Genomic DNA, 26131 nt, shown 5'->3' with positions numbered 1-26131 from the left:
GGATTGAAATGAAGTCCTCCCTCCCATTTGTCCACTCCCTCTTCCCTAAGGAAAGGAGAAAATTATTTCCTAGGATTTTTAAAGTATTTTTGTTGCCAGCATTTTTAGCAGAAGAGAAAGCCCAATGAGAAAAGACGTAGATAGCTAGACCACTTTTCTCCGTGGAGCTGCTGACTATGCCACTGCCACCAGCTGTACAAACAGACCGGGAAGCCGACGTCTCCGGGTCACTAAGGCACGAGCTGTCACACTCAGGGCTTCTCCAGGCAGGAGCCTCCATTTCTGCAGGCACAGCGTTGCTAAATTGCCAGAGCCCTCTTGTGGGGATGCTCATGGACATTTCAGGCCTTCAGAGCTACACAGCGTTTTTCACACCCTGTGCCACTCTCTGCCCTCAGACTGAGCCTGCGCGGTTGTTTCACGCCAGGAGCTGCTCGTGGCCTGGGACCACAGCCCAGAGCCCTGCCCTGCTGCTGGAGGCGAAGGGGAAGGCTGTGGTTAAAGAAGTTCAAAAAAATTTATGGGGAAAAAAAAAAAATCTTGTTAGGACCCCAGTAATTTTAGGGATTTCTTTTTTTTTTTTTTTTTTCCTCCTCCAAAATTTTGAAAAACTGCTCTTTTTCAGAACTCTTCCCGTTTCTCCTCCTAAATTGAGGTGTTCTTTGTTTGATGAGCCAGAAAGATAAATTCCTTATTGAAAAGATTAATTCTAGTTCCCAAAGTTAAAAAGTTAACATTTAAACTCTGCACTTTTGATATAGGGTGAAGACCTACATTCTTCTGTGTCATTGCTGCACTTCTATTTCACACTTACATAGTTTTACCATGACAAAAGTAGTTGGAAAGTGAAAGAAGGTGTTTACTTACAGAACTGTAATGAAGTTTGGTAATATAAGCTTTGGATATATTGATTGAGACTAAAATGTAATAAATAGATATTCCAAGTAGTAATTTGCATTTGTGATTTTTTGAGTGATTTATGGGCATTATCCTGGGCAAAGCTGAATGTGTTCCTGGATTGGAATGCCATGTAAGTGTTTGGGGAGGAGCAGAATCTAAATGACAACTATTTCATTCTTTAGTTTTCTAGGAATCCATAAAAATATAATTATAAAAACATCTCCGTCTGTACTTTTCATGTTTGAGGAATCCACCCTAAAATCTGTTAAACAAAAATCTTCTATTTTTCAGGTTTCTTATGCTACACTACTTTGGTTGGCTATTTGCTAGTCTGAAAGGAAATAAGTTTTGCTTGTAAGAGGATTGTCCATCACTTCTATATAAATTTTCATACATGGAAGTTGTAGTAAAATAACCAGTACATTGGGAGAATGTGATATTCATATGCAAATATTATTAGATTTTAAATCCACATATAAAATATATCAGAGGATAGAGCTGAAGTGCTGTTGGTTTTTTTTTCTTAACAATGCCTACATAACCTGTAGCTGTGAGGGGAATGGATGATAATTTGGTATGGAGACATCAGTAACAATTGTTTTAATATTTCAGCTTTTTATACTTTTTTATGTTATTATACACATACTTATTTATGTAACTGTTAATTCATGAGTAATTTCACACTTCTTTTCTCAAGTAAGTCATTTTTGTTTGCTTGTGTCTTATAATTTTATAGTGCCAGAAAGGTGTTTTGAGCATTTGGGACCTAGTTCACCAACAATTTACTCCCAATTTCATTATCTTTGCAGGGTACTTTTAATTTGCACCTTGTTACATTTTACGTTTGGATGTAAGCCAGTCCTGTTCCTAATGCTGACATCTCTTCCCTAACCCCTTTCCGCCCCCTGGAAAACTTGGAACATATGTTGAGAGTCCCCGTTGTATGTTGCAGGATGGTTTCACGCCTTTGGCAGTAGCTTTGCAACAAGGTCACGACCAGGTGGTTTCACTGCTACTTGAAAATGATACGAAGGGAAAAGTCCGTCTTCCTGCCCTTCACATCGCTGCTCGCAAGGATGATACGAAGGCAGCGGCTCTGCTCCTGCAGAACGACCACAACGCTGATGTGGAGTCAAAGGTCAGTTGTGAAAAGAAAAAAAATGTTTCGTGTTTTTAAGTGCTGATCACGTGTTACATCCAGTGAAGATCTTCCTTAGTGTGAAGTATTTTGCTGCAGAATTACACATAACCTTCTCCTCTAGCGTGTGATTAAGAATAATGTTGCATTTGCTTCCTTTGCCTCTTTCTCTCCCATTCCTGTTTTGTTTAAAATAGAGTTAATTTCTCCTGTAGAAACTTTGCAAATGGAAAATAATAAGCAAAATGTTATTAAAACTATTCTCTTGGGAATGAAAGCCTCTCCTGCAGTGATGTGCTATAGGTACTGTACAATTAAGTAATTTGATTAGTTGTTTGTGCAATTGCTACTTTAAGAACTTCGGTAAACATGTAACAATTAACATTCAAAATACTCAATCATTCAGCTTCCATTCAGTCAAGCTTCCTTTGTGTGCCGATCGTGCTGTCATCTGAGCTGCCATGCCACGTAGCAATCATGAAGCTTTTTGCATCCATATCACCAGTGGTGAACTAACCGTTCATTTTTTCCCCCTCTTTGCTTCCAAATCTGTTAACCTAGATGATGGTGAATAGAACAACAGAGGTATATATAAATATATATATGCATCATCACTCCTCCATGACTTAGTGCTGCTGCATCATTTCTTCCTCCTCCTTTGTGCATTGCCTTTTATAGGATAGATACCTGCTTTAGATGAAATGAAGTAGCATGTGCTAGAGAAGACTGTAGTTTAGATACCAGGGCTTTCTGCAGCTGAAACTAGGGTTTAAAAGTAAGAGTAAGCGTTCCTGGGAACTAACTGTCATCATAAAAGAGCCATATTATGTACGATGGAGTGTTCAGGGATTCTCATGGAGCATATGTTTATCAGATGTGTTAAGAGCTGCAGACAACCCTGTCATGTTGTGCATCCAGGTCTGATTTTAGGCTTCTGCATGACACTTACCTTGATGGTGTCAGCAAATAGAATGATCTGAGAGTGGTTTTATATCTGCAAAACTCCCAAAGCAAAGGCGGTGGCAGCTAGCATGGCTTGCTAACAATTTAGTAATGCATCTAGTTCCCATAAGGTTTCATACTTTGTAGGACTGATGGAATTGCTGCATGTTTTAGCATTATTTTAAAAGGAAGTAAAACTACTTAAATATGAAAATAAGTTGCTGAAGTAATTTTATCAGTAAGGCATCTTCTAATTAGGATGGTAATTCGTGGTGTCTGAACATAACCCAGTGTGACTGCCCGCAGTGGGAGACTGATCTATATGGTACTAACCCTTGGAAAAAAAATCCATATTAATAATTTTAGTCTTTGATGTTGTTTTCATTTGCATCCACTTTGAATTTATAAAAAAACAGTGAGCAAGTATCATTAAATTACTTGTATATGAACTTCTGCAAAAAATCCCTAAGAAATTTAACTTGTAAGACTGACATAATACTGATAACAACTAGGTATGTCTAGTTAGAAATTAATTTCTTATAAAAGACAGATCAATGCTTTAATACTCAAATGTTTTGCTGTTGCTTTTCTGGAATAACTGAAAGTTTTATCCTACTTCTGGTCTTCTAGAATAGTTATGTTAATTTTTTTCCTCCTGCATAGCAATATGATTTTATTTAGACTCTCTGAGAGTCTATAAATAAATGTCAGTGAGTGAAAACTAGTACAGAATTGGAATGGTGACTTGCAGCAGACTCCTACTACTAGCTTTTGTCAGTGCTGTGATACAAATGTTGGAGTACCAATGAGATATAAAAAAATAAGTATCTATGGGTTTTGTTTTGTTTTGTTTTTCCAGAGTGGGTTCACTCCCCTCCACATAGCTGCTCACTATGGAAATATCAATGTAGCTACGTTGCTGTTAAATCGAGGTGCTGCTGTGGACTTCACTGCAAGGGTAAGTGTGAAGTCTTAGTTATGCTTAGTTTGATTAATCATCACTTTGAAACACCTTTTTGCCAAAGGTGTGGAAGGTACATTGCTCTTGCCAGCCTGACTGCTCTTGTTCTGTTACCATGCAGTATAAAAGGGCTTTCCTTGGGCTGCTGAACTGAACCTGAACTCTAGTCCTCACCTCTGAAAGCCTCTGTTTTAATCAAAAAGAGCTGTTATTTTCATAGTTCCGGTGTTGCAGAAGGTAGGCTGGGATTCAATAAGGTTAATGCTTCCACCTATAGCTTTAACATATGGCAGGAGTGCTGTCCCTGTTGAATTGTCCCAAATATGCAGTTACTTCCAGTGAAGATGAAGTGCAGGTGTAATGGTGAATGAAACACCTGTGCCTTCACTGCATAGGTGAGATTCAGATGATATGTAAAAGGACATCTGAGAAACTGTAGAGGTGGAAAATGAAATGAGGTATAGGAATGGAGCGGAGTCAATAATGGGAGCTGTGTGGCAGCAGCCATGGTAGGGTGGAGGAGCTAACCCTCCTGACCCTGTAAGCTGTGCACCAAAGTCATGACACAGCCCAGGTAGTGAGAGAGTGGCTCCTCAGATGTGTGGAAAAGGATCAGGAGGCAGGAGGGAAATGGTGTGGGCATTCCCGGTGTCCCCTTGGCTCCCTCTGGGCTGGGTGGGCTTCAGCTGCACCTTCTTGCTTGGGGAGTGGGTCCGTCCTCCCACGGGCAGCTGGACTGCTCTGTGAGCCTGGTGCCTCATCGCACAGCCTGGGCTGGAGGCTGACCATATCTGCTGTCAAGGGTCGGGTCTGTCGGAAGACCAAAGAGGAAGGTTAGAGTGAAGGAGTGTGGTCAGGGTAAGGAGGATGTGGGAACAACAGAATGGAAGCAGGAGATGTGTAAAGGACAGAAAAATGACAGGGGGGAAGTTATATATAGTTGGAAGAGCAGGAAAATAAAGAAATGTATATGGACAGGGATACAACAATACGAAGGGCAAGGAGAGAGATTGTGCCAGACATGAGGCCAGAGACAAAAGAAAGGCAAATGCAGAGGTAACACAAAATTTAATGAGCCAGGATAGAGGACTAGAGAATGGTAGGGTAGAGAGGGCATGGGCAGAAAGCTGAGTAGGTGCCATGAAAGTATGCAAGGCTCTAAGAAGGGAAAAGCAGGGAGAGTGATTAGGGGATACAGATAAACAGAAAAGGGTCTAACATTCAAAATAGGTTAGTAGTGGAAAATGCTGGAGCTGGAACTTCAGCAGGAAGTTCTTAAAAATTTGTTTGCTCATTAGCTTCGTCAGTAATGGCTTAGGCTGTGTAAATAAGAAGATGCCTATGGAATTTCTGCTGACACACGGCCAGGAATGGTTGTTAGTAGAGAAAGCGTGCAACAAAACATGGAAATGTGTTGTGAAATTCACAGTGGAAAACAGATCAAACGCTTGGCTAAAGAATGCATGTATTTGTCCTATTGGTTTCTTGAACAACGTAACAACCAAGAAAGAGGAGGACCTCTCTGTATTAGTTGCTCACGGGATGGTATGTGTGATATGGTAAAAAAAATAGTAGTCCAAAAAAGCAAATGTGTTTTCAGGTTATTTCAAGTTATTTCTGATATAGAGAAAAAAAAAAATCAAAACATCCAACTAAAAAAACCCACCGAACAAAAAAAAATACCGAAACAAAACAAACTGAGGCTGTTCAAGAAATTGGCTCCCCAAACCTTGCCAAAACAAAGCCAAGGAGGCGATGTGATAGTGGTCCCTAGGACAATAAGGAGAGAAGCTCAAAGGAGCAAGAAGCATTCAAACTGAAAGCAAATGCTGATATAAGAGTAAACAAGTATAAACTGGCCATGAATAAATGTTGTGTAGAAATTTAGGTATTTAATATTAATAAATTTTAATTAATATTTAATATTAATTTAATATTATTTTATTACATTAAGAACTGTTTAATATTAAATTTAATTAATTATAATCTGGAGCAACCTTTCAATTAAAGTAGAAAAAGCAAAAAACCCAACATGTATTCAAGATTATATTTATGAAGGGAATTATGTGTCATAGATAGTTCAGCGGCTTCTTTTCAGAGATTTTGATCATGTGTTGTGTTTATTACTTTTACAAGAGGAAGAGTAGTATAGTATTGCTTAGACCATTTGCCACATGCAAATATTGTAGTATTTTCTTTCACTTTAGATAGTTTGCATATCTAAAAACTTGAATGCTTCTATAATTAAGGAACATATTTACATGAAGCAAAGTGTTTATGATAAACATTGCAAACCCATGAAAACAATAAAAAAATATTGTGTTTATTTGGTACAGAAACTACTATTTTACTTACAGCACTTCTCTCATTTACACAACCCCACCCCACCCCCAAAAAAAAAAAAAACAAACCAAAACAAAACCGCCCAAAACAACCACCAAACAACCAAAAACTTGAACAGTTCTTTTTGAGAGACTGTGATTAATAAGGGGAGTTGATGGAGGGTGTGGTAGAGTAGGAATAGACATTTCAAACAAACACAGACCCAGAATGTTTTCCTTAAGTTGTAAGTGGGAGTGCAGGTGAAAAGTGGTGGTGTTGGCCACTATTCATTCAACATAGCATCATTCAGTGATTTATTAATGAAGATAAATCCCCAAAGCTATAAGACACTTATATGACATGATCTAATACCTACTAATTCTGCTGAGAAAAGTACTATCAAGATATTGGATCAAGCTGATAGTTGAGTATCAAAGCTAAGGATCAGCTCTCATATATCCCCCACAAATGATGTTTTCCAAATCACATTTATCACTCAATGTATTTCATGTTATTGGCAAGAGAGGGGTCCCAGGTTAGATCCACATGAAGTTCACAAGCTAAGAGTTGATTTGAGGGTTAAGGGTTTCTGGGAAGGTTCTGACTATGCGTGCTTTGCTTTCACTGATAACGTTGACCTCTTATTCCCGAGTCCTTAAACTGACCAAATTAGAGCACTGAGGGGTTTCAAACAGTCAAAAGCTTTGCCATTCTGTATTTGACAGGCTCTAATCACAGGACCAAGGAAGACGAATGGAGTCTTGGGCCAACTCTTTCCCACTCAGAAACAAAATTAGAGATTAACAATGTTACTACGTTAGCAATTAGCAGCATTTAGCACCAGTACCACTAAATATCATTTGCCTACTCTTGTTTTAATAAAATAATAAAGTCTTAGGCTTCAGCAGCTGTGTCCTGGATTAAGGGCACTGATGGAGAGCACATCCGAAGTAATAAGGCCATCCTCCCCTCCTCTTCAAGATCTGGTATTTCCAGGTTCTCCCTCCATTAGTTGTCATCATCAGAGAGGCAGACTGCTCAGATAGCCCGGGAAGTGCAGATGAAATGACATCAGCCCAAAAGAGCAGTGGGCTGAGGCTGTGACTCAGAGCACTGAACGGCTTGTTTGTGCTTGTGATAGCTGGGTGGGGACATCCAGGGAGCACATTTCTACTGTGTGGTGGTTGAAATCTAGATAAAGTAGCTATGACAGAAGGAATTGTAGCATAAATAACTGTATTATGGAGTTGAATATTGTTCCTTAGTGCTTATCAGACTGTGGATAATGAAAGCAGTTCACAGAAAGATTAGTTAGATTCTGGTAGAGCAGTGAATTTGTAGGCAAACAGAGCACTGGTAGAAGTTGCATATAAAGTACAATTATCAACACCAAGTAACAGAGTCCTTGCTTGATCCTTGATTGCCCAAATTGCAAAACAGACAGAGGTACTACTAGGGCAGGTACTAAAACTGACCCAGAGGTGTAGCCTGCCACTGCCACCTCGTTGCCTCTTGTTCTTTTAGTTTCTATAAACAACATCCATGATGTGCTGTCTCCCTTCTGGAGGAAGGGCCCTTACTGGAGTTGTTGGCAATATAAAACAAGCAACAGAGCAAAGATATGGAAGGGTGGTAACCCAACTAAAATCACACTGTGTGTATGTACTGTAGCTTTCAGAAGTACAAAGAGTGAATTGTAGGATGGGGGTGTCAAATGCACTTTGTGCTTTTACAAACCACCAACCATTTTTCCTTCATTCTTGATAAATAAATATGAATCAACACTACTTGTCTATCTCTCAATTCATGTTTAAACATTTTAGGCAAGTATCAATTCTGGGGAGAGATTTGAACAAGAGCAGAGAATTATGGTAACAGCAGACGCTTGTGTGAAGGAGGAAATGTAAAGACAAATGTGTGAGGGCAGGATAAATAGCAAGCTCCCGTCATTAGTGTAGTGAAGGTGGGGAGGGGTGGAGAAAAAGTGAATGGGTGTGTAGGATGACGGCAGACCTCTGAGCCTTAAGGACAAGGGCAAGAGTGGTGAAAAGAGGAGCTGATGAAAGGATGTAAGAAAGATGAGGGCAGACCTGTGGCAAAGGAGCTCTCTTCAGCTGCTCTGTTTTCAGTGCATTTCTGAGAGGCCTGAGGGAAGAAAGCGGCTCCAGCAATGAAGGCAGGGAAAAATATGAGCTTGATGATGGCTCTTGGTGTGCAGGCAGGAGGTGAGCAGTGGTGTAAGTAAATGATGTCCCCAGTGATATGCAGTAGCAGCTGCTCCCCTCACCCCTGCCGGTATACACCTGCCTGCCTCTCAGCTGTCATATACTCCCTTGTTCCCTTTCTTTCACTGCATCTAGGAACAATAGGCATAGCTCCAGGAGCTCTTACAGGTGTTACAGTGCTGGTCAGCCTGTGGTACCTGCTGACCATAGGGGCTGGGAGGCTTGGAAATCTACCTGCGTTTGGTTTGCACTCTTCCAGCCCAGCAACTGACTTCATGTCAGCTCTTCCACTGAACTGCATTAGCACTTCTGTGTCTCTGCTTTCTTCTCTAGCCTTGCAGCAAGTGCAGGTAAAATGTCACAGTATGGGAAATTTCATGTGGGATGGATGGACATAATTGCGGTAAATCAGCTTGTGATGCCCTGATTCTACCTGTTTACAGGCAGGCAGCTCCAAGAATCTCCATAACCTTGGTCCAAGTGAAACAAGATTTCCTTATTGGGCTGGACATTTGCCATTTGTAGGGAAATTGCTTGACTTGGGCTCAAACTCTGCAATAAACCTGTTACCATTACTGGCAGGGTATGCATTGCAGAACTAACAGGCATTTAAAGTCTATTCATCATCCTTTTTCTGTAGCACATTTTCACGTGTGTGGCTATATGCTTCTCTGAAACCCTTCAAAGCTAAAGAAATCCCTTCATTGCATCGCTATATTTCCCTCTTGCTTAACTGGGAGGCAATCACATATAGGTTAGAGAAGTGGAAGAAGAAAATAAAGGGTAACTGAGGTTGAAGTCGGTCCTCCTTTCTTAGACACATTAAAATGTAAGTGCAGTCTTTCCCTGGCTTTGAAAGATTGCATCAATTCCAGGCACCATACTCTTAGAGGGCAGATGGCACCTGACATTGGAGAAGTGTGGATAAATCCCAGTTACAAATTGAAAGAAGGTCAAAGACCTTTAAGTCAATCTATTTTATCATTTTTTTCAACAGGAAAAAGTAATTGCTGTTGTTTTAAGAAAAATATTGTTCATCAGCCACTTGTGCCTTTGAATCAAACCGTATCTGGTGCGGCACCTAGAGTTTTAATGGTTTTGATATCTATTTCCCATCTTCTGGAACTACCAACCTAGTGATTAGTATGGAGAAGTGAAATCCACCAAGTGGGTTCTCCTGTTCCAGGCTTTCAATTTAGGAGATCTGTTGTTGGCATACAGTGACCACATGCATAATGAAAACTGCTGTGCCCCCAGCCTAGCTGCTGATTCTGGAGCTGGACACTGTTGCAGGGGCTTCATGTCATGGGCTTGACTTTCTTTACCAGAATCAGGTAATTTTCAGCCTGAGGGTGGGTGGGGTGATGGAGAAGAAGGACAGGTCACAGGGATTTCTTCTTCTTTAGCTCTACTACTCCCTTCAAATTTGCTCTAGACTGCCTTGCACTTTGATATCTAGGACTTGGAAAGGTGTATCCAGATACATGCTAAAGCACCTAACAGCTATTGGAAGGAATGAGAAACCAGTTTCATTAGCAGTCTGATTATACCCATGGTATTCTGTGCAAGAAATCCCTTTTGCTGTAAATCAGGCCCCTGCAGAGTGCCTGCCCTTTCCCATTGAGGCCTCGCCTGGGCACCCCCAGGAGTGGTGCACAGGGAGGGCGGGCAATTTTATCTGCTGCAGCCCCCAGACAACTGCAATGGAGATGTGTGTTCAGGCTGCCCTCTGCTAATTCAGCAACAAGTAAGCTCAAATCAGTGTTTCTCCAAGGCTGCTATGCAGACCAGGGAGGTGAGGAAGGTACTTTGAATAAACTGTATTTTCTGGGACTTACAGTTAGGAAAAAGTTATATTTTGGGGCTTCACAGTCTTCAGATATCATTCTTCTGACTGAGATTATCTTCCAGTTGCAAGATCTGGCTAGCACAGGTGAGGAAATGCCTCTGAAGCTCCATCTGTCTCTCAGGAGCACAGTGGATAGAAAGGAAGGAAGAAGGAAATTGTTCTCTGACTTCCAGAGCAACATCTGAAAGAAACCTCTGTGACCCGCACATCCACTCCATCCTCGAGCAAGTCAGAAGATTCAGGTAGCAAGGGAATACTCTAAATGAAGATGACCTCTGCCCTTATCTTTCTTGCCAAAGCAAACAGGAGGTGGTCACTGTGCCATAAAACTCCATCCCAGCCCTGTGAACAGCCTTCCTGATACACAGCACTCCTTATTCTAGAGGAGATCTCAGTTCTGCTGGGAGTGGGCTTTGCCTGCAGAAAGTTTGCTTGCTGGAAGGTTGAGAAAGGATTTGGTAATGTTGAGAGGGTGGTGTGAGGACAACATGCATTAATGATGATCCTGGGGCTGAGGAGCAGAACACCATTAGCCCATCAAATAGAGCAGGCAGTATGTAAGTGACAGTAACAGAAGAGAAAAACATTTTTTTATTTCCCTAGTGGTAGCTTGCCATAACAGTTCCTTGCTATACTCTTCCTTCTTTTCTTCCAGGATTCATTTTACACATCTCAAGCCTAAAGAAAGATAAGTACATAAGCATAGAAGAAGTAAATTAGCACAATGTAAGACTTATTAACATTAAGTAGAGGAGAAAAAAGATGAAAAATTATGGACTGTTGTAAGGTTTCCTGGAAAGCATCTAAGTGTGTGTCTCTACCTATAATTTCTTTTATTTATGAAAGTCCTATACAAGTCTCAGTGATTCCAGTAACTGCTCCTGGAATATAAGACTTTTCTCTACAGGGCTTTTTTTCTGTGTTGTAGCTCCAGTTCTGTACTGGAGAGAATATTGAGTGCTTTCATATACAACATGTTGATGTAGCTTCATAGTTGCATATGACAATATTCACATGCACAGCACAATCTTCCCATACCCTCCAGGTAATAGTGGTAATGTCCATGCAGTGTTGTTGATGACATTTCCAGTATATAGCAACCAACATTATACTCTTTCCTTAAGAACCCATAATGATGGAGGTATTTTCCAGACAGTATAGGAAATTTCTGCTTTAGCAGTCTGGCTATTTTCAGCTTCTGTTTTATTCACACATTCTTTGTCAATATTAAGCTCTCCCCAGAGTCTGCTCTCAGCTGAGAAATGAGAAGGACTATCTTACTAAATTCCATGTTAATCTGAACGTTTTGGTAAGAAGCTGTGGGTTTTTTAAAAAATCAAAGATAAGTGAATTTTTTCTATTAAAACCACACTCCATTGAGGGGCTGGAAGGAGAGCTCAGAGGTGGAGGTAAGTTCTCTCGTTGGTAGTGAGGAGAAATATCAAGTCCCCATGATGCTGGCAATGAGTCTTCACAGTCCCTCCATGATCTGCCAGTCAGTCAGAATTTAAAACAATGCAGCACATGGCTAGAAACGATTTACCCGTTTTTTGGTGTGCTTTTCTTTAAAGGTACACTTCAAAACCCAATATGATACTATAAGTGCAAACATTTACTTTTCTTACTTATTATTAGCATCCTTATGTTTGTAAACTCAGTCTGATGGGAGTAAGAGTCAATGCCATAGGGCAGCATTACATACCAGAAACCAGGGGGAATTATTCATTTTCTAAATGCATTAAAGTAAAACTTGTAAGATGTACTGTGTTTGCACTCTGTCAATCTTAAGTTTTTCCCTATTTTTTTCTGACTTCCTAACCATTCGTGTTGCTAATTGGTAATAGTAAGGAGTAATTCTGACTACTGTGGTAAACTGTGACGGATAACGCCATGTGTTGGAGGGGAGCTGATTTCATTTCAGATAGGAAATGTAGGTGGCTTATTTCTCAGCACAAAATAACTCAAAATTTTTTGAATTTTCATGTGAAGCTGTACAGAGAGAACTACAGCTGAAAGGGCTTAGTGTTTCCTCTGATCAGGCACAAGCAAAAGCCACTGAATGTAAAATCAGGTTACTCTTCACCCATCGTATTTTTGGTTGTTGTGAGACTCCAAAGGAGGGCACAGACCCTGTGTGGGAGGGTGGTGGCTGCAGCAGGCAAATGGTTAGAGATAAAGGGAAAATAGCCATCCACAGTGTGGTGAGGTATAGAAAAAAATTGCATGCATCTAATCTCTCACACTGAGCTATATACAGTTTCAGAGTACTTCAAGTCATATACCCCAGGAAATCTGCCAAGGGGAAGAGGAAAGGCTATGTGCTACTTCATAGTCCTATGAGCATTTATTGCAAAGTTTTAGGTTGCTATTCTCACAAGTTGCTTTTCATATTCCCTGTAGAATTTGTTAACTCTCGAGTTGAATGGCAATTGGATCTCAGTGTCGAGGGGTCTATCTGAGACATTATCCAGCCTTTGATATTTCAACAGCGAGGGCAAGAAGCTCTCCAACAGACATTCCAGATCTGAGCCACATCTTTTAATGGCAACTTTTTGAAGGCATTTGAGCTTTATTACTGCAGGAAAATATCTTCAAAAGTTTCCTGATTTACTATTCTATCTTAAGAACAAAGGGAGAAATTTATAGAAGATCAAACAGATAAAAATAGACTGAAAAGACAGCAGATGCTGTTGATTTACTGAAGAATTCAGAACCTTACATTTGGTGACTATATTGTTTGCTGATACCACAGTTTTAGTGTTAATAACCTACACCCAAGCTGCACATATTATGCAGCTTTTTTAATCTCTAGTTTCTTGTGACAAGTACAAACAACTCAATTTTGAGTTGCTTGCTTTACGTTTTGTCATCAGAAACATTAATGATGGTGCTGTCTGAGGTTTATTCGCTTCTCAGTTCACATCCTTAGTCTCACTGAGAGATGGGAAGGGGCCCACATGTGTGATATGTCTGGGTATAATTCTTTAAGCCTTGTCACGACACAGTATTGGCCAAAGACAAGTTGCTTGCCCTGAGCTTCAGTGTGCAATTATTCAAGCATTCACATAATGCATCTCTTCATCTGCATGGAGTCAGAACTCTCAGCCAGCAGAATTATTACTTCATATTGTTCGCTACCAGTAAAAACTCAAAAAACTAAATGGCAAAATTAAACACTGAATAGAGACCTGCCCCCTCTCTTTTTTCCCCTTCATTTCCCCCCAGTGTTTTCCTGAGCTGTTAGGGCTGAAAAAGACTAAATATGCTTTTTCTTCTTTGTCTCTTAATTCTTTTTATGAACTGTCTGAATAGGTTAGTAGAGTATAACAATACCTTCATCCTCCTTCCCAGAGAGAGAGTGCTGCAGTGCTCTTTTCCCAGGAAAGAGGAGCTGAGTTTGATCTTCCATAAGGGCAGATATTTCACTGGGCGTATAGGGTTTCATTTGCTTGATTACTCCTGCTCAATTTGTTATTTCAGGGTAGCTCTGTGTAGTTGGTTTTCCTAACTGTGTCTAAAGTGATCACATCCTTTATCCATCTATCTCTTCCTGATGTGACTTTGCTGCCTATTTTTGACCAAATGTAACTCAAGGTCTCAAGATCCTAGAGACATTAAATTTATATGCTTTTCATAAAGACAGGTGATCAAATGGAGGAAAGATGGATTGCTAGCTCTCCATCTTGCAGAAGTAAGCTCAGTCCTTATTCAGTGCTGGAGAATTTCCTCTCATTCCCAGCCAGGGTGCTTGCCCCTGTCAGAAGCTGAGATAGAACTGCACCATCCTGATAGTTTCAGTACTAATAAGGAATATGAAGGTCATTTGAACAGGCCTCCTTTTTGAACGTGAAAGTGGATATTTTTAATTTTATTTTTCCTGTTGCAAACAAACAGTGTGACCTGAACCTTAACTGCTCAGTGGAAGTAATCTCTTCTGGAGCTGAGGTGTGTATCTGCCAGCACTCATGCACCTACTCTAGAATCAACTCTCCATTTAAGACAACAAGAGCTTTGAGTGATTTGACTGGCAAACAATTAGATACGAAGTGTATATTCTTATGTGTTTATGCCCTTCCTTGTGCTGCACTAGATTGATTCAGCTTAGTGTCCAGGCAAAAGAGAACCAGACTTCTAATATGTATTTGTCCTACCTTTTGTAATGTTGTCTCTTCTTCCTCTGTTTCTTTATTGATGCATAGAGAAGGCATTTCTTCTAGTCTGTGTAAGATACAGTAAATTATTAGTAATAAATTATTTTGATGTATTAACAGGGCACTCAGTTCTATTAGACTGAGTTAAGCTATTTGATCGTCAGCCCTAACAAGTGGAAGACAGTTGTCCTTCAGTCTAAATTACCTGCAAGTACCCTTTACTTGAAGACGTGAAAGTTATTTCCTTTACTTTTTTTTCTCAGGAAAGTAGAATTCATCTCTCCCTCTGACCTCAGTAACATCTTTCCTCCTGGAAAGAGAGGAAGAGCAGAAAGTATCTCCTGATAATTGTTTTTCCCCTCTCTTTTTCTGTCTTCTTTGTGTCTGATACAGTAATAAACTGACCCCATATTATATACACTGTCAACTCCCAGTCAAATAGAATTAATTCTTCTTTTCAAAATCAACTCACAAGTTAAGCGATCACAGTTTTACATCCCTAGAAGAGCTAGACGTAGCATGCTTTTGTTTAATGTACCAAGCATCTTTTGGTTTTACTTCAATTTTTCAGATAAATTAGAAGCTACCCTGGAATAGTAGTCACTTCGACGTTCTAACCATCATTAATATTGGAGAAAGAAGCTCTGTCATTTCTTCTTGCTAAAATGTATTTTACCTCTGTGATAATATTAATTAGCACTTTCTAGTAGCTGTGAGTTAGCTTCATAGCGAAATATTGTGTAAATGAAAATGTAGCATACTGGATTAGGGACTCAGCATTATTATTAAGCTGTGAGTCAGCTTGTCACATCTGAGAGGGGATCTTTTTTCAGTGCTGGTTTTCTATCACTCCACTCACCTGCAGTTTTGAGGAAGGACCATTAAACGGTCTGTTGGCCAGGTAAGATGCTTGTACTGCTCTCCAGCTCTGTAAGGTGATGGGTGCCGTTCTGATTCTATCAGCCGTAGGACACATGCTGCTTTCTGCTCAGTCGCAGGGCAGCTGGTTTTACGCAGCCAGCTGTTCGCGCTGCTCCTGAATATACAGAAACATGTTCTTTAAAATTCTGTTTGTCTTCATACAGTGACTGCACGCTCTATTTAAATCCTTTTATTTTTACTTGGCTCCATATGATCAAATATATACTGGATGTGGCCTTCATACACCACAGGATAAAGGATTCATCAGAGCATGAAGAAACGTCCTAGCTACATCTTGTTAAAAAAGTGTGTTTGTGTGCGCATGCATTGGTTATGTAACTGTCCTCGATGTGCAGCATCGCTGCGTGCTGCTGGCCTGCCGGGCGCCACTTAGGGAAGCATATACACATATTTACAGTCTCATTTGCAGTACAGTATTACGTTGACTAGAGGAACAAATTCAGTAGATGAAATTAGTGATGTAACTGAAACGAAAGTGCTTACGAAGCTTTCAGAGTTTGCTGATAATGTTCTGAAATAAATAGCACTGGCATCTTGTGGCTTTTGAATTAGACCTAGGGATGTAATGGTTTTATTTATTTTCCATGGCTCCTTCAAGGCCAGTGAAGTTGTGAGGTATAAATCCTTATTGTTACGTGATCAGTAACAATCATAGCTGAATTAAATTGCTAGGGCTTAGTAGAATTACATAAATTTAACTCTTATACCAAAGCTGAGAACTGAGCCGCGATCATGTCTTATATCTCTAGACACAACTTGATCGTTTGTCTTCATAATGTATATGTCAGGGTATCAGGCCAGTAATTCACATGTGTGAATAAAGACAGCTGCCCTTTGCTTTCATTCTTCTAGGGAAAAAACCCCTGTATTATGCTTTTGCAAACTGGGCATAATTCATTCTGTGAGCACACATCACAGAGTTCATGAAAGAAAGATATATAGATATTTACTTTCATGTTGTTTTCTTCCACAGAATGATATCACGCCTTTACATGTTGCATCAAAGAGGGGAAATGCAAATATGGTCAAACTCCTACTGGATCGAGGAGCTAAAATTGATGCCAAAACAAGGGTAAGCTGAAGTGTGAATGCTGTGAGTGACTGTGTGGAATTCTTGCCTCTGACCTGTTAGTTGCTGTACAGCATAAATCATACATCTTCCTGGCAGGCTACCATAGCTGCACTGCATTTCTTTTTTTATAAAATGGTCGCAGTAGGATCTAACAATTTACATCTCTTAAAGGAGTGCGTGAAACACCACGTATGGCAAAGCTCAGAACCAACAATTTTTCATATTCTCTGTAGAGCATTTAATTGGGAGCTGCTTCTAGCTACTTGTGCGTAGAGGTGAATGTGCAGGAAAATAGTAAAAGACAAGAATTCAATTCAGATATTTCAGAATTTAAATGCTAAAAGAGTAACTTTGAACAGCAGTGTGTGTTTGCCTTTCATGATCCACGGGACAGTGTCACAGAGCACGATGTTGGTGCCGAGTCTCACGCAGCTCAGCCTCTGTCTGGTGCTTAGCTGCTGGCTTGGGTTTGTCAGCAAATGTGCCAGACATAGTGACAGTTTACATCAGGTTGACACCTAACTCTACTGAGTGACTTAGAATCTTGATGCATGTGTTATACCTAATTGCAGTAGTTAGAAACCAATCAAACCAGTTTAGGGTTATTTTATTTGTTTATACGGTCAGGTTGACACCTAACTCTGTCTGCTGAGTGACTTAGAAGCTTGATGCATATGGTTATATCTAATTACTGTAGTTAAAACCCAAACAAACCAGTTTAGGGTTATTTTATTTTTTTTACACAGTGACAAAAAGAGAAGGAAAATGTTCAAATGTTTGGAAGTAAACCTAGAACTAGTGGTGCTGTGGGCTGTGATGACAGCCTTTGCAACACGCTCCTGTGCACGTGAGGTAACCTTCAGGAGCTGTGCCTGTAACTTTTGGGCAATTGTAAATTCTTGAAATAATAGCTTATCTCCTATTCTTCTTCTATTTTTAATTATTCTTTATCATTTCCACCAGAATCACTGTAAACAAAACAAAGGTATAACCTAAGAATATTTTTTTCTACAGTTATTACTGTATTTACAGGTTTCTGTTTGGTTTTCCAGTGTTTCAGCAGTCTGAGATTTCCTGCAGTGCTTGTTAAGTCACAACTGTATTTTTTATTTCTGTGGCCAATTCAGAAACTGGGTCAATATATTTTGCCATCTCTTCACTCTCTCCACGTATTTCTCTTTAGTTCTTCTATTTCTTTCTAAAATGTTTCTGGTTCTTCTAACTGGGGAATATGGGAGAGATGACTTCTCATGGATAATGTAAACCATGGGTATAATTTCTGGACTAAAATACCAGCCTCCTCTGTGCCACGTGGGGACTACCAGGCTTGGGGGGTGTGGGCCTTCCACATGGTGGGGCCACATTTTGGTGATGTGACTGATGTGCAGGGAGAGCAGGGAGAAGGGATGTGGCAAGACACTATTTGATTCCTCTCTGCAAGCATTCATAAGTCTCACTGCAGCCAAAATGTTGGGGACCACTACTTCAAATAGTTGGAGTCCAGCTTGTTCTTTAGCCTTGGTTATGAAAATTCGTGACCTGCTTCATTTTCTGTATCACAAGCTCCAGGGTCAGAGAGTAGGATAATTTATGTAACTAAAAATACAAACTGGGACGGAAACAGGATTTAGGGAAGAGGGCAGAAGCATTAACAGCTCCGGAGTCTGGCAGAGCTTCCCTGTGAGGCAAGAGGCAGTGGATGCGTGTGGTTCATAAAGTGGTTGTTTGTTTTTTCTGGATTTCCCCAGAGACTGCCTGTTTCCCCAAACACCCATCCTCTCACTAAATCAGAAGGGATTTGCATAACTTCTCCTGCTTGTGCTGTACGTGTGTCACTCATCATTGCACTTCTCTGGCTGGCATTACCAGAGGCATCATTTTCTGGCAGTTAGTGACTAAGTGGAAGTTTTGCTCCCGGCAGCCCTGACTCATTCTGGCAAGGGTTTATCAGGCCGTGGTCTGGACGGCATGTGCCTCTGCCCAGGAGGCTCACTGAGCTGAGCAGACAGCTGCAGGATTGAGAAAAGGGAAGAGCATCGCTGGAGTAGATGAGGAAGGATTTACAAATCAATAAGAGAAGCAGTAGAAGTCTGAGAGTAATGTTGTGCTAGATGAAAAAGGAACATTGTTTCAGGAGTGTCTGCCTAGTTCTCATATTCAAACCAAAGATTAATTTCTGTGAGCTGTTATAACACATGTTCCTGCTAAATCTCTCTTGTTATTCCTGCCTGACCCAATGTTGTTCTCCAAGGCAGAACAATTGAGGTATGTCTACTTTGCAGCCATTTCATTTTTTTAAGCACCATTCTTTTTTTAGTGTCCCAGACATAGAATGGCCTTACGAAAATACAGGATGACAAAAGCTTCAGACTTATCCTTTTACAGCAGCATCACCACTACTGAATATATTGACAGGCAAAGAGCAGCCAAGGCTATCTTTTCTGATATGTGTATTGAGTCATGCCTATCATCTGGATGCCCAGGCAGAGCCTAGCCTCATGGTGTTGTGCAAGGGGCAGGTGTAGGTGCTGAATGCACACACAACTTGATAAACAGATGGGTTTTGCACGTGAAAATAAGTGAGGCTCCTATAGATTTATACATGTGAGACCTCTCTCTTTTATCCTTTATATTATTGTTATTATTATTAAGAGGTTTAAAAGTGATGAGCAGAATGACTTTTTTTTTTTGGTTGGTTAAAATAGTTTTTGCCTTGGACACTGTGATATAATTTAATGCAAATGTTGATCATGGGACACCAAATACCTCTTTAAAGGTGAATAGCAAAGTTTCTGTACTCATATGAAAGGACAAATATTCTTGAAAATTGCTTGTTTCTTTTGCTTGGAGCCAGAAATTCCTATGCCTTTGTTTCTCCTGCATCAGGTCTGTAATTCACCTTTAAATGAGTGTGCAGAAGATACTGTTTTGTGTTGTTGACCAAACACTAACTGGGCCAGGCTTTGCTACTCTGACTTGTAGATGGGACAGATTTAGCTATTCAGGTATCGTTTTCTGATCTGCAATCCACTCTTTGTATGGCATACTGGAAATGCACTCCACATAATGTCTATTTTTATTTGTCACAAACATACTCATTTTATAGATAAATTCACATAAAGCCTTTCCTGAGTATTAAATGATTTGGTATAATGATTTCTTTTCCTTAGTCATTTCCATGAGCATGTGTATTTGCTGCTGGCAGATGGTCCTGGAAACTGCAGTGCTGAAGTATTGCACAAAAGGTTAATGTGAAGGGCTAAATCCTTATCCTATTTAAATTATTGTAAAAGTCATCCATGGGCTCCTAATTTCTCTGTATTCATTAGGACAAGGATTTAAGGAGCACCATAAATATTGTTGCACACCAGCAAACTGTAGTTAGGAATTGAGATAACAAGTGAGCATATGAGATTATTCCCCAAAATGATCTTACAACTATTTTGAGGCTCAGCCATTTTTTGTTCTTTTAGTTCACTCTTTTGTTGCATTGTTTATTTTAACCAGCTGTTTATCTTCACTCTGTCCTTTTTTTGTGCAAGATATCTCACAGCTGGTAGTTGGGGCTTTGTACTAAATTTGTAAGCCTACTCCTCAAGACCTGTGTGCTGCTTTTGTTCATGCAGGGCAGCTTTTTATTGTTCAGGTTTTTAACTAGCATTCTAAGAAAAGACCTGCCTCATGTAACATGTTTACTGAATGTTGCCCTAATTATGTTTTCTCCGACTTCCAGAAAAGACTTTAAAAAATAAAGCTTAATTAGAGAGGTTGATTAAATTAGCTTGATTTGCTTTGGCTGTCTAATACTGTATATGCCAAAGCAAATTTGTCTGAAGCAGGCAGCAAGCAAGTTTTAGCCTGGATTAACAATAAGTGTTTATATTCTTCATGCTACTGATTTTGCAGCTAAATAACAGGCCAGCACTCATATCTGCATGAAAACATGTGGGATATGCTCTTTTAAGATGCATCAGATCACACATAAGCTGCTTCAGAAAAGCCACACGTATTAAGATATAAAATAACTACAAGGATAACACTGACTTGGCACTCTGCGTTTTGCATGTGTAGGAAGAGCAAACATCTTTTGTTGCCTTGTTATACAAAAGGGGCAGTTTGAAATCGTGCCAACGAAGTGAAGAATTCAGGAGATTTAGAGCATGGAGGGGCCATGAGATGCAGAGCCCTGCTAGGCTGAAGCTCATTCATGGAGACTCCCTAAGCAGCGATGGGGGTAATAAACCCTGGAGGCAGCGGTGATTGCTCCCATGGGAAGCACACTTTCTACCTCTGGCTCAGGGGAGTGGAGTGCCTGTCACACTCCTGCCAAGGCCATGGTCTGGCCCTGCGATTTGGCTCAAAGTCTAACAAGCTCTTGCTGAATATGTGCATCACCATAAAGTTTTTACTGGGTGTTGTGCTTAATTTCATCACTCATAGACTGGGTTAGAAGCTTGTGCGTGATGATGTGGGAGTTGTGGCACTGAGGCTACCCATGGATTTGGGGTACAGCCTAGAAGACCCTATTATGTGAGGGAAATCCTGGGTGAGCATTGACAGGGAAGGGGTAGCTGGGGAGCAGAGGGGGAGGCTGCTCTGTACTTACCCGTGCTGCTCAGGGGTCCCTCAGAGCCACGGATGGTGGCAGAGAAAAGCACTGCAGCGAGGAGGCTGAACTGCCTGACCCGTCATCTGCTAACCCCAAGCCAGTTGTGACCCCAGTGTAACAAGATCAGGGAGCTACACAGGTGACTGAGTCTCAACAGGGACCTGAACTTAGAGCTCATTTATTTGAGGGTGCTTGTGTTGAAAAAAAAAGGCTAAAGAAAGAGCAGCAGCCCCAGAGGATGGGTGCGCAATGCTTATGGGAAGCTTGTGCCTAAGCAGAACTCCTGTTGTCCTCCTGGCTTTGCTGGAGCTGCTCTCAGTCTCTCTGGAGGGATAGATAATACAGATGATATGATTTATCATGTCAGCATATCCTTAGAGAGTCCTTAATCTGCAGATTATTGTCATAATAGTTTGTAATGGCTTTTCTGAGCCATTGCAGACAATCATATTAAGGCAAGTTTGTTTCCTGATACATATAATATATTTTGCACTTCATATAGTATAGTCTATATGAACAGAAAATAAGCAACTAGAAAATCTCCTGACAAAATCAGTGAAGTCTTGCTGAGTTCAGAGCAGTCTCTTCTAATCTCAGATTCTCTTTTTTTAAACAAAATCTTTCTGTGATCTGTGTTTCAGATTGCCTCTGCACATTTCTTTACATGCTTTTAGTGCCATATAACAATTAACCAAGCCAGGTGATCAGTGGCTTTTCAGAATGCAAAAAAATCTCTGCAGCTAAATGAGCTGTCTTCAAGGTTATTTGCTCTTTACAGGTGGAGTCCTGACATCAATTTAACAATAGCTATAGATCAGCTGTCCCAACAAGCACCTACACTGCACTGTAGTGTTGTGTCATGCCATGTGAAGCATCTGGTGATGGTGACTGCTGCGTGGACCAGAACGAGCTGTAGCTGGCCAAGTGTGACTGCCTGCCATCTCCTTTGCCTCATTAACCTTGTCAGCCATAGGCACAAGCCTGAGGGGCCAGGCACCATGAGAGGGTTGGGGCACTGTGCTCTGCAGAGCACTGAAGTAGTTTTATGGATCTAGTCTAGTGCATGAAGATGATCAAATGTGTCTCATTCTCTGTGAGCTTGGTATGTACTACCCATGGTACACTGGTGAAATGAGTGTGGGAGGGGCATAAAATCTGGAAAACGTTCCCTAACTTACAGTTTTGTGCCTGATTTCCTTGAGTATCTATATTAGATGTACCTGGATAATATGATAATTACAGGGCGTAAAAAGAATGAACAGTCTGATGTACATGATCTTCAGCTTCTGCCTACAGGTCTCTATTTACCTGGCCTTGGTTTGTTTGTTTTTTTTTTTTTATTTTCTTTCCCATACATGTTTTTTTTTTTTGTGTGGGTGATATTTTTGCGTTAGTCATTTGCGTTCTACTCAGTACTTGATATGCCCTTGCCTGTGGAAACTGCTGGTATGAGAAATATGCACTGCCTTTTTTAAGCACTTGTGAAGTTAGAGCAAAACGTTTGCAACTCAGCTGATAAACGTACCATTCATGGATTTTGATAGCTTTTTTCTTTGTCTTTACTTATATGTTTTGAGCAATACATCTTTATTTTGTGTAGTATCATTTTAACACAATGCCCTTCACTGTACTTCATGGGCTGAAATAACAGAAAGAAGCAGAAATGACAATAACAACAGCTCCAGAGATGCCAGTAAGAACATAGTGGTCCAAACTGTGTTTATTTTGCATGAAGAAATGGCTTCCTGAGTCCTGATCAAGTTAAGTCTGAACCAAAATCTTTTATTCATCTACATCAAATCATATGCCTTACTTTAAGTAGAAGAACATGCACAGTGAGAACCATACACATTTTAAATAAGACTAGCAGAAAAAGTTAATCACAACAATTTCTGTCTGCTTTCATAAGCTTATTAGGAGAGGGCAAGAAAGTAGAAGCAGGGAAGTGTAACGCTCTGAATCACTACCTCCCTCTCCCCAGCTGCCCTCTACACTTTGCAGTCCTTAAGCTGATGTTCTAGTAGAGTGTAATGGTTTAGGAATTATCAGGAAAGAATATTGTAATTATGCATGGAAAAATATGTTTAAGGAGGTGTCTTAATAGTACTTGCTACCATAAAGAGACAGACAGAGAGGGTGTGGATGTGCATGAATTAGCGAGCACAGGATGTATGAGAAGGAATTTCAGATAATCCTCCTTATAAAAATGATGTGACATACATATTTTAGACAACACAACATATGTGTTTTATGAGTACCAGAAGACACTGGAAAAAGGCCCCTTCCTTTATGACTTGTATTTGGAAAACTAATAAATATTTATCTTTCTTCTTTATTGGTTTCAGTCTTTCTTTATAAAGGCTCTTCTTTTGACATATGTAGTGAAAATACAATATTGTTTCTGTGTGACAGTATCTCCTGCATATTTGTTTTGCTTGTAACAAATCAAATGTTTGCTTTTACTAATTCTGAAAACATTAATTTTTCTTTCTTATTTTCCTTGAGACTATGACATGACTATTTCTAGCAAGCACTGTGTCATACAGCATTGAAAAACTCCATGTGACTTTACTCGCAGTTACTCAAGGCATATATGCTATCTTTCATCATAGCACTCGTGTACAGCAGGTTACTGGAGCATTGTAAACAGGGCACAGGTCAAAGGATAATGAAATCAGTTTGGAATAACTCTGTTAATGTTAAAAACTCTTCCTCTTAAGAAATGTATTTCTAATACAATGATAACTATTACTAAGCCAACTTTTCTAAAAGAGATATTGACAGTGTGCCTTGACTCTAGACCAGTCATTCAGCTGGAAGTCACACAAATACAGTCTGCATGACAGGAGACAGAACTTAATCTAACATACTTGTCTCACCTGGGATGAAGAGAGTTTTCTCATCTGCTATCTACCTGTCAAAATCAGTGTAATAAAAATCTTTCCTACTTAGACTTTTTTTATTTTTTTTCTCTTGGACAAAAGGTCTCTCCTTTGACTTTAATGCATACTGACAAATAAAAGACCCAGTGTTCTCAACGGCATGCAGGCAAAATTTACCTGAAGTGCAACCTCATCTTTTTCTTGTATGTGCATTTACCACTTACTGTATGTACAGTGAGGGCGTGGAAGTAGCCCACTGCATGAGCACCAACTTGATACGATTATTTATATGTTAAGAAAATCAGAGCCAAAATGTACTCTGTCCATTTGAATAAACAGGTTCAGCTGTTCAGTTGCATAAGAGCAACATCCTTCAGGAATTAATTAGTTTCTTAGGACATCATAAATCTTTCTAAAAGTGCACAAGATTTTAATGTCTCTGAAACTAATTGAATATAATGCTTCTGTCACACAGGATGGGTTGACCCCCCTCCACTGTGGAGCAAGAAGTGGCCATGAACAGGTTGTAGAAATGCTGTTGGATCGTGGTGCCCCTATTCTTTCCAAAACCAAGGTAACTGGTACTGTTTTCTGCTGGGTTAATCCTTGTACTTTTTTTTTTCAATGTGATTCTGCGTGTCTCATATACTTAAGGGTTCGACAATAACTTTCCTATTTCATAGCTATTTAAAGTAACTGTGTGGGAGATCTCCAAAGTGAATGCCGTATGTAGCACACGTCTGCATATGTAAAACGTTTTAAATTGAGATACACAAGAAAAGGTTTCAGTGCCAGCCAAAAAAGCATGTATGGTAACCCTATCCCTCAGAATTTCAGTAGTTGAAAATTTCTGTATCTGTCCTGGAATAAATACAGGGTGATTACAATATATCTATAGCTTGCACTAAATTACCCTAAGGCTAGAGTAGAGATAAGAGATAAAAATAGAGCAATGTCTCTTTGCAGAGACAGCTCCTATTTCCTTGGACTTAGCCTGATTACCAGTTTCTTCACTTTCTATCTCTCTACAGTTTATCATGCAAAATTCTTCATGGGAATTTCAAATCACCTGCACCAGGGTGTGCAGATTGCTTTAGACCCAAGGGTTGGCATTAAAGCATGCACTTGCCAGAACTCTTCTGTTGGTGGTTTCTGCTGTGCTGTTACTGCTGATTTTAAATCTCAGTGCAGCAGCCTGCTTTGTAGCACCACTACAATCCGTGACTTCCCCATTCAGGTTTGACATCTGAGTCGTGCAGTTTGTCGAGGTTCTTTCCCAATATAACCTTCCACTACTTTTTTGTTCTCTAGGTCTGTAAGCAATATATTTCCAACAACATTTCTTCTTTCCTTCTATTATTTCTTTTCTCTCTTCTGTCATCCTGTCCTATTCTGTCTCGGTTCCCTTCTATATTCTGCTTTTTTCCTCCCTCTTATTTGCTTTTTTTTTTCCCCTTTACTGGAATATATTTAGCATTTGTTTGGGGAGGTTGGCACCAGCTTTCCTCTGCTCAGTGAGTCACGGGCAAGTGCTACCATGGGTAATCTGACAGACAGGATCCACCCATCCTCTGCACGTGGAGTTTCCATGGACTCCCACAGCCCTGACTTTCAAACTGCCCAAGAAGCGGGGAGACAGCAAGGGGCTGTCTAGGAGCATCTTGGGGCACGTCTCCACACTGCTGCCACTCTCACAACCCAGACCTCATATTCCAGAGAGTAAGGTTCTTTGACACTCCCTGGTAGTTCAATTAATTACTTAAAGAAACAAAAAAATGTAAACCCCATTGCTTTGGTTTCCACCATCATAAATGAGAATGTCTCCTAAGGAACTACATTCCTTTGTTGCACAGATTTTGTATTGTTGAGTGTTATCCCTAAACTTAATCTGCTGTTCAAGGCCTGTGAATCTTCTTGAGAAGATTCACACAGCCTTGCCCAGAGTTCACTATCCGAAGTCAGGCAGATGAGAACATGGAATAGTGGGTTTGAAATAGCCCAAGGCTGAAAGGCTTGCTTTGGATGTTGACCTGCAGAAGTGTATATAAACACCTTCAGCAAAATGGAAGGCTGCCCTCTGAAAGAGGGAAAACTATGCTAGGACTTAAAAAGTGAAGAGAAGAAAGTGCCAAGCTTCC

At 40.2% G+C, this 26131-nt stretch overlaps 1 protein-coding gene across 21 annotated transcripts in view; it reads left to right on the top strand.

Annotated features, from left to right (window-relative positions):
• ANK3 (ankyrin 3) overlaps positions 1–26131 on the top strand; it is a 279582-nt gene that overhangs the window by 138670 nt on the left and 114781 nt on the right. For 12 of the 21 annotated variants that reach the window (XM_033004248.2, XM_033004250.2, XM_033004263.2 and 9 more), the window contains 4 exons: positions 1853–2038; positions 3840–3938; positions 16404–16502; positions 24469–24567. In XM_033004248.2, the coding sequence (XP_032860139.1) occupies positions 1853–2038; positions 3840–3938; positions 16404–16502; positions 24469–24567 (483 nt within the window). Of the gene's footprint in view, positions 1–1852; positions 2039–2599; positions 2624–3839; positions 3939–16403; positions 16503–24468; positions 24568–26131 lie in introns of all 21 variants that reach the window. The other 9 variants (XM_033004260.2, XM_033004253.2, XM_033004255.2 and 6 more) reach the window with 1 other exon arrangement.

Source organism: Tyto alba, unplaced genomic scaffold (genome assembly GCF_018691265.1).
Source record: "Tyto alba isolate M040663 unplaced genomic scaffold, T.alba_DEE_v4.0 Super-Scaffold_1, whole genome shotgun sequence".
NCBI lineage: Eukaryota > Metazoa > Chordata > Aves > Strigiformes > Tytonidae > Tyto > Tyto alba.
Note: the sequence above shows the minus strand (reverse complement) of the source record. Positions and strands in the feature narration are given on the sequence as shown.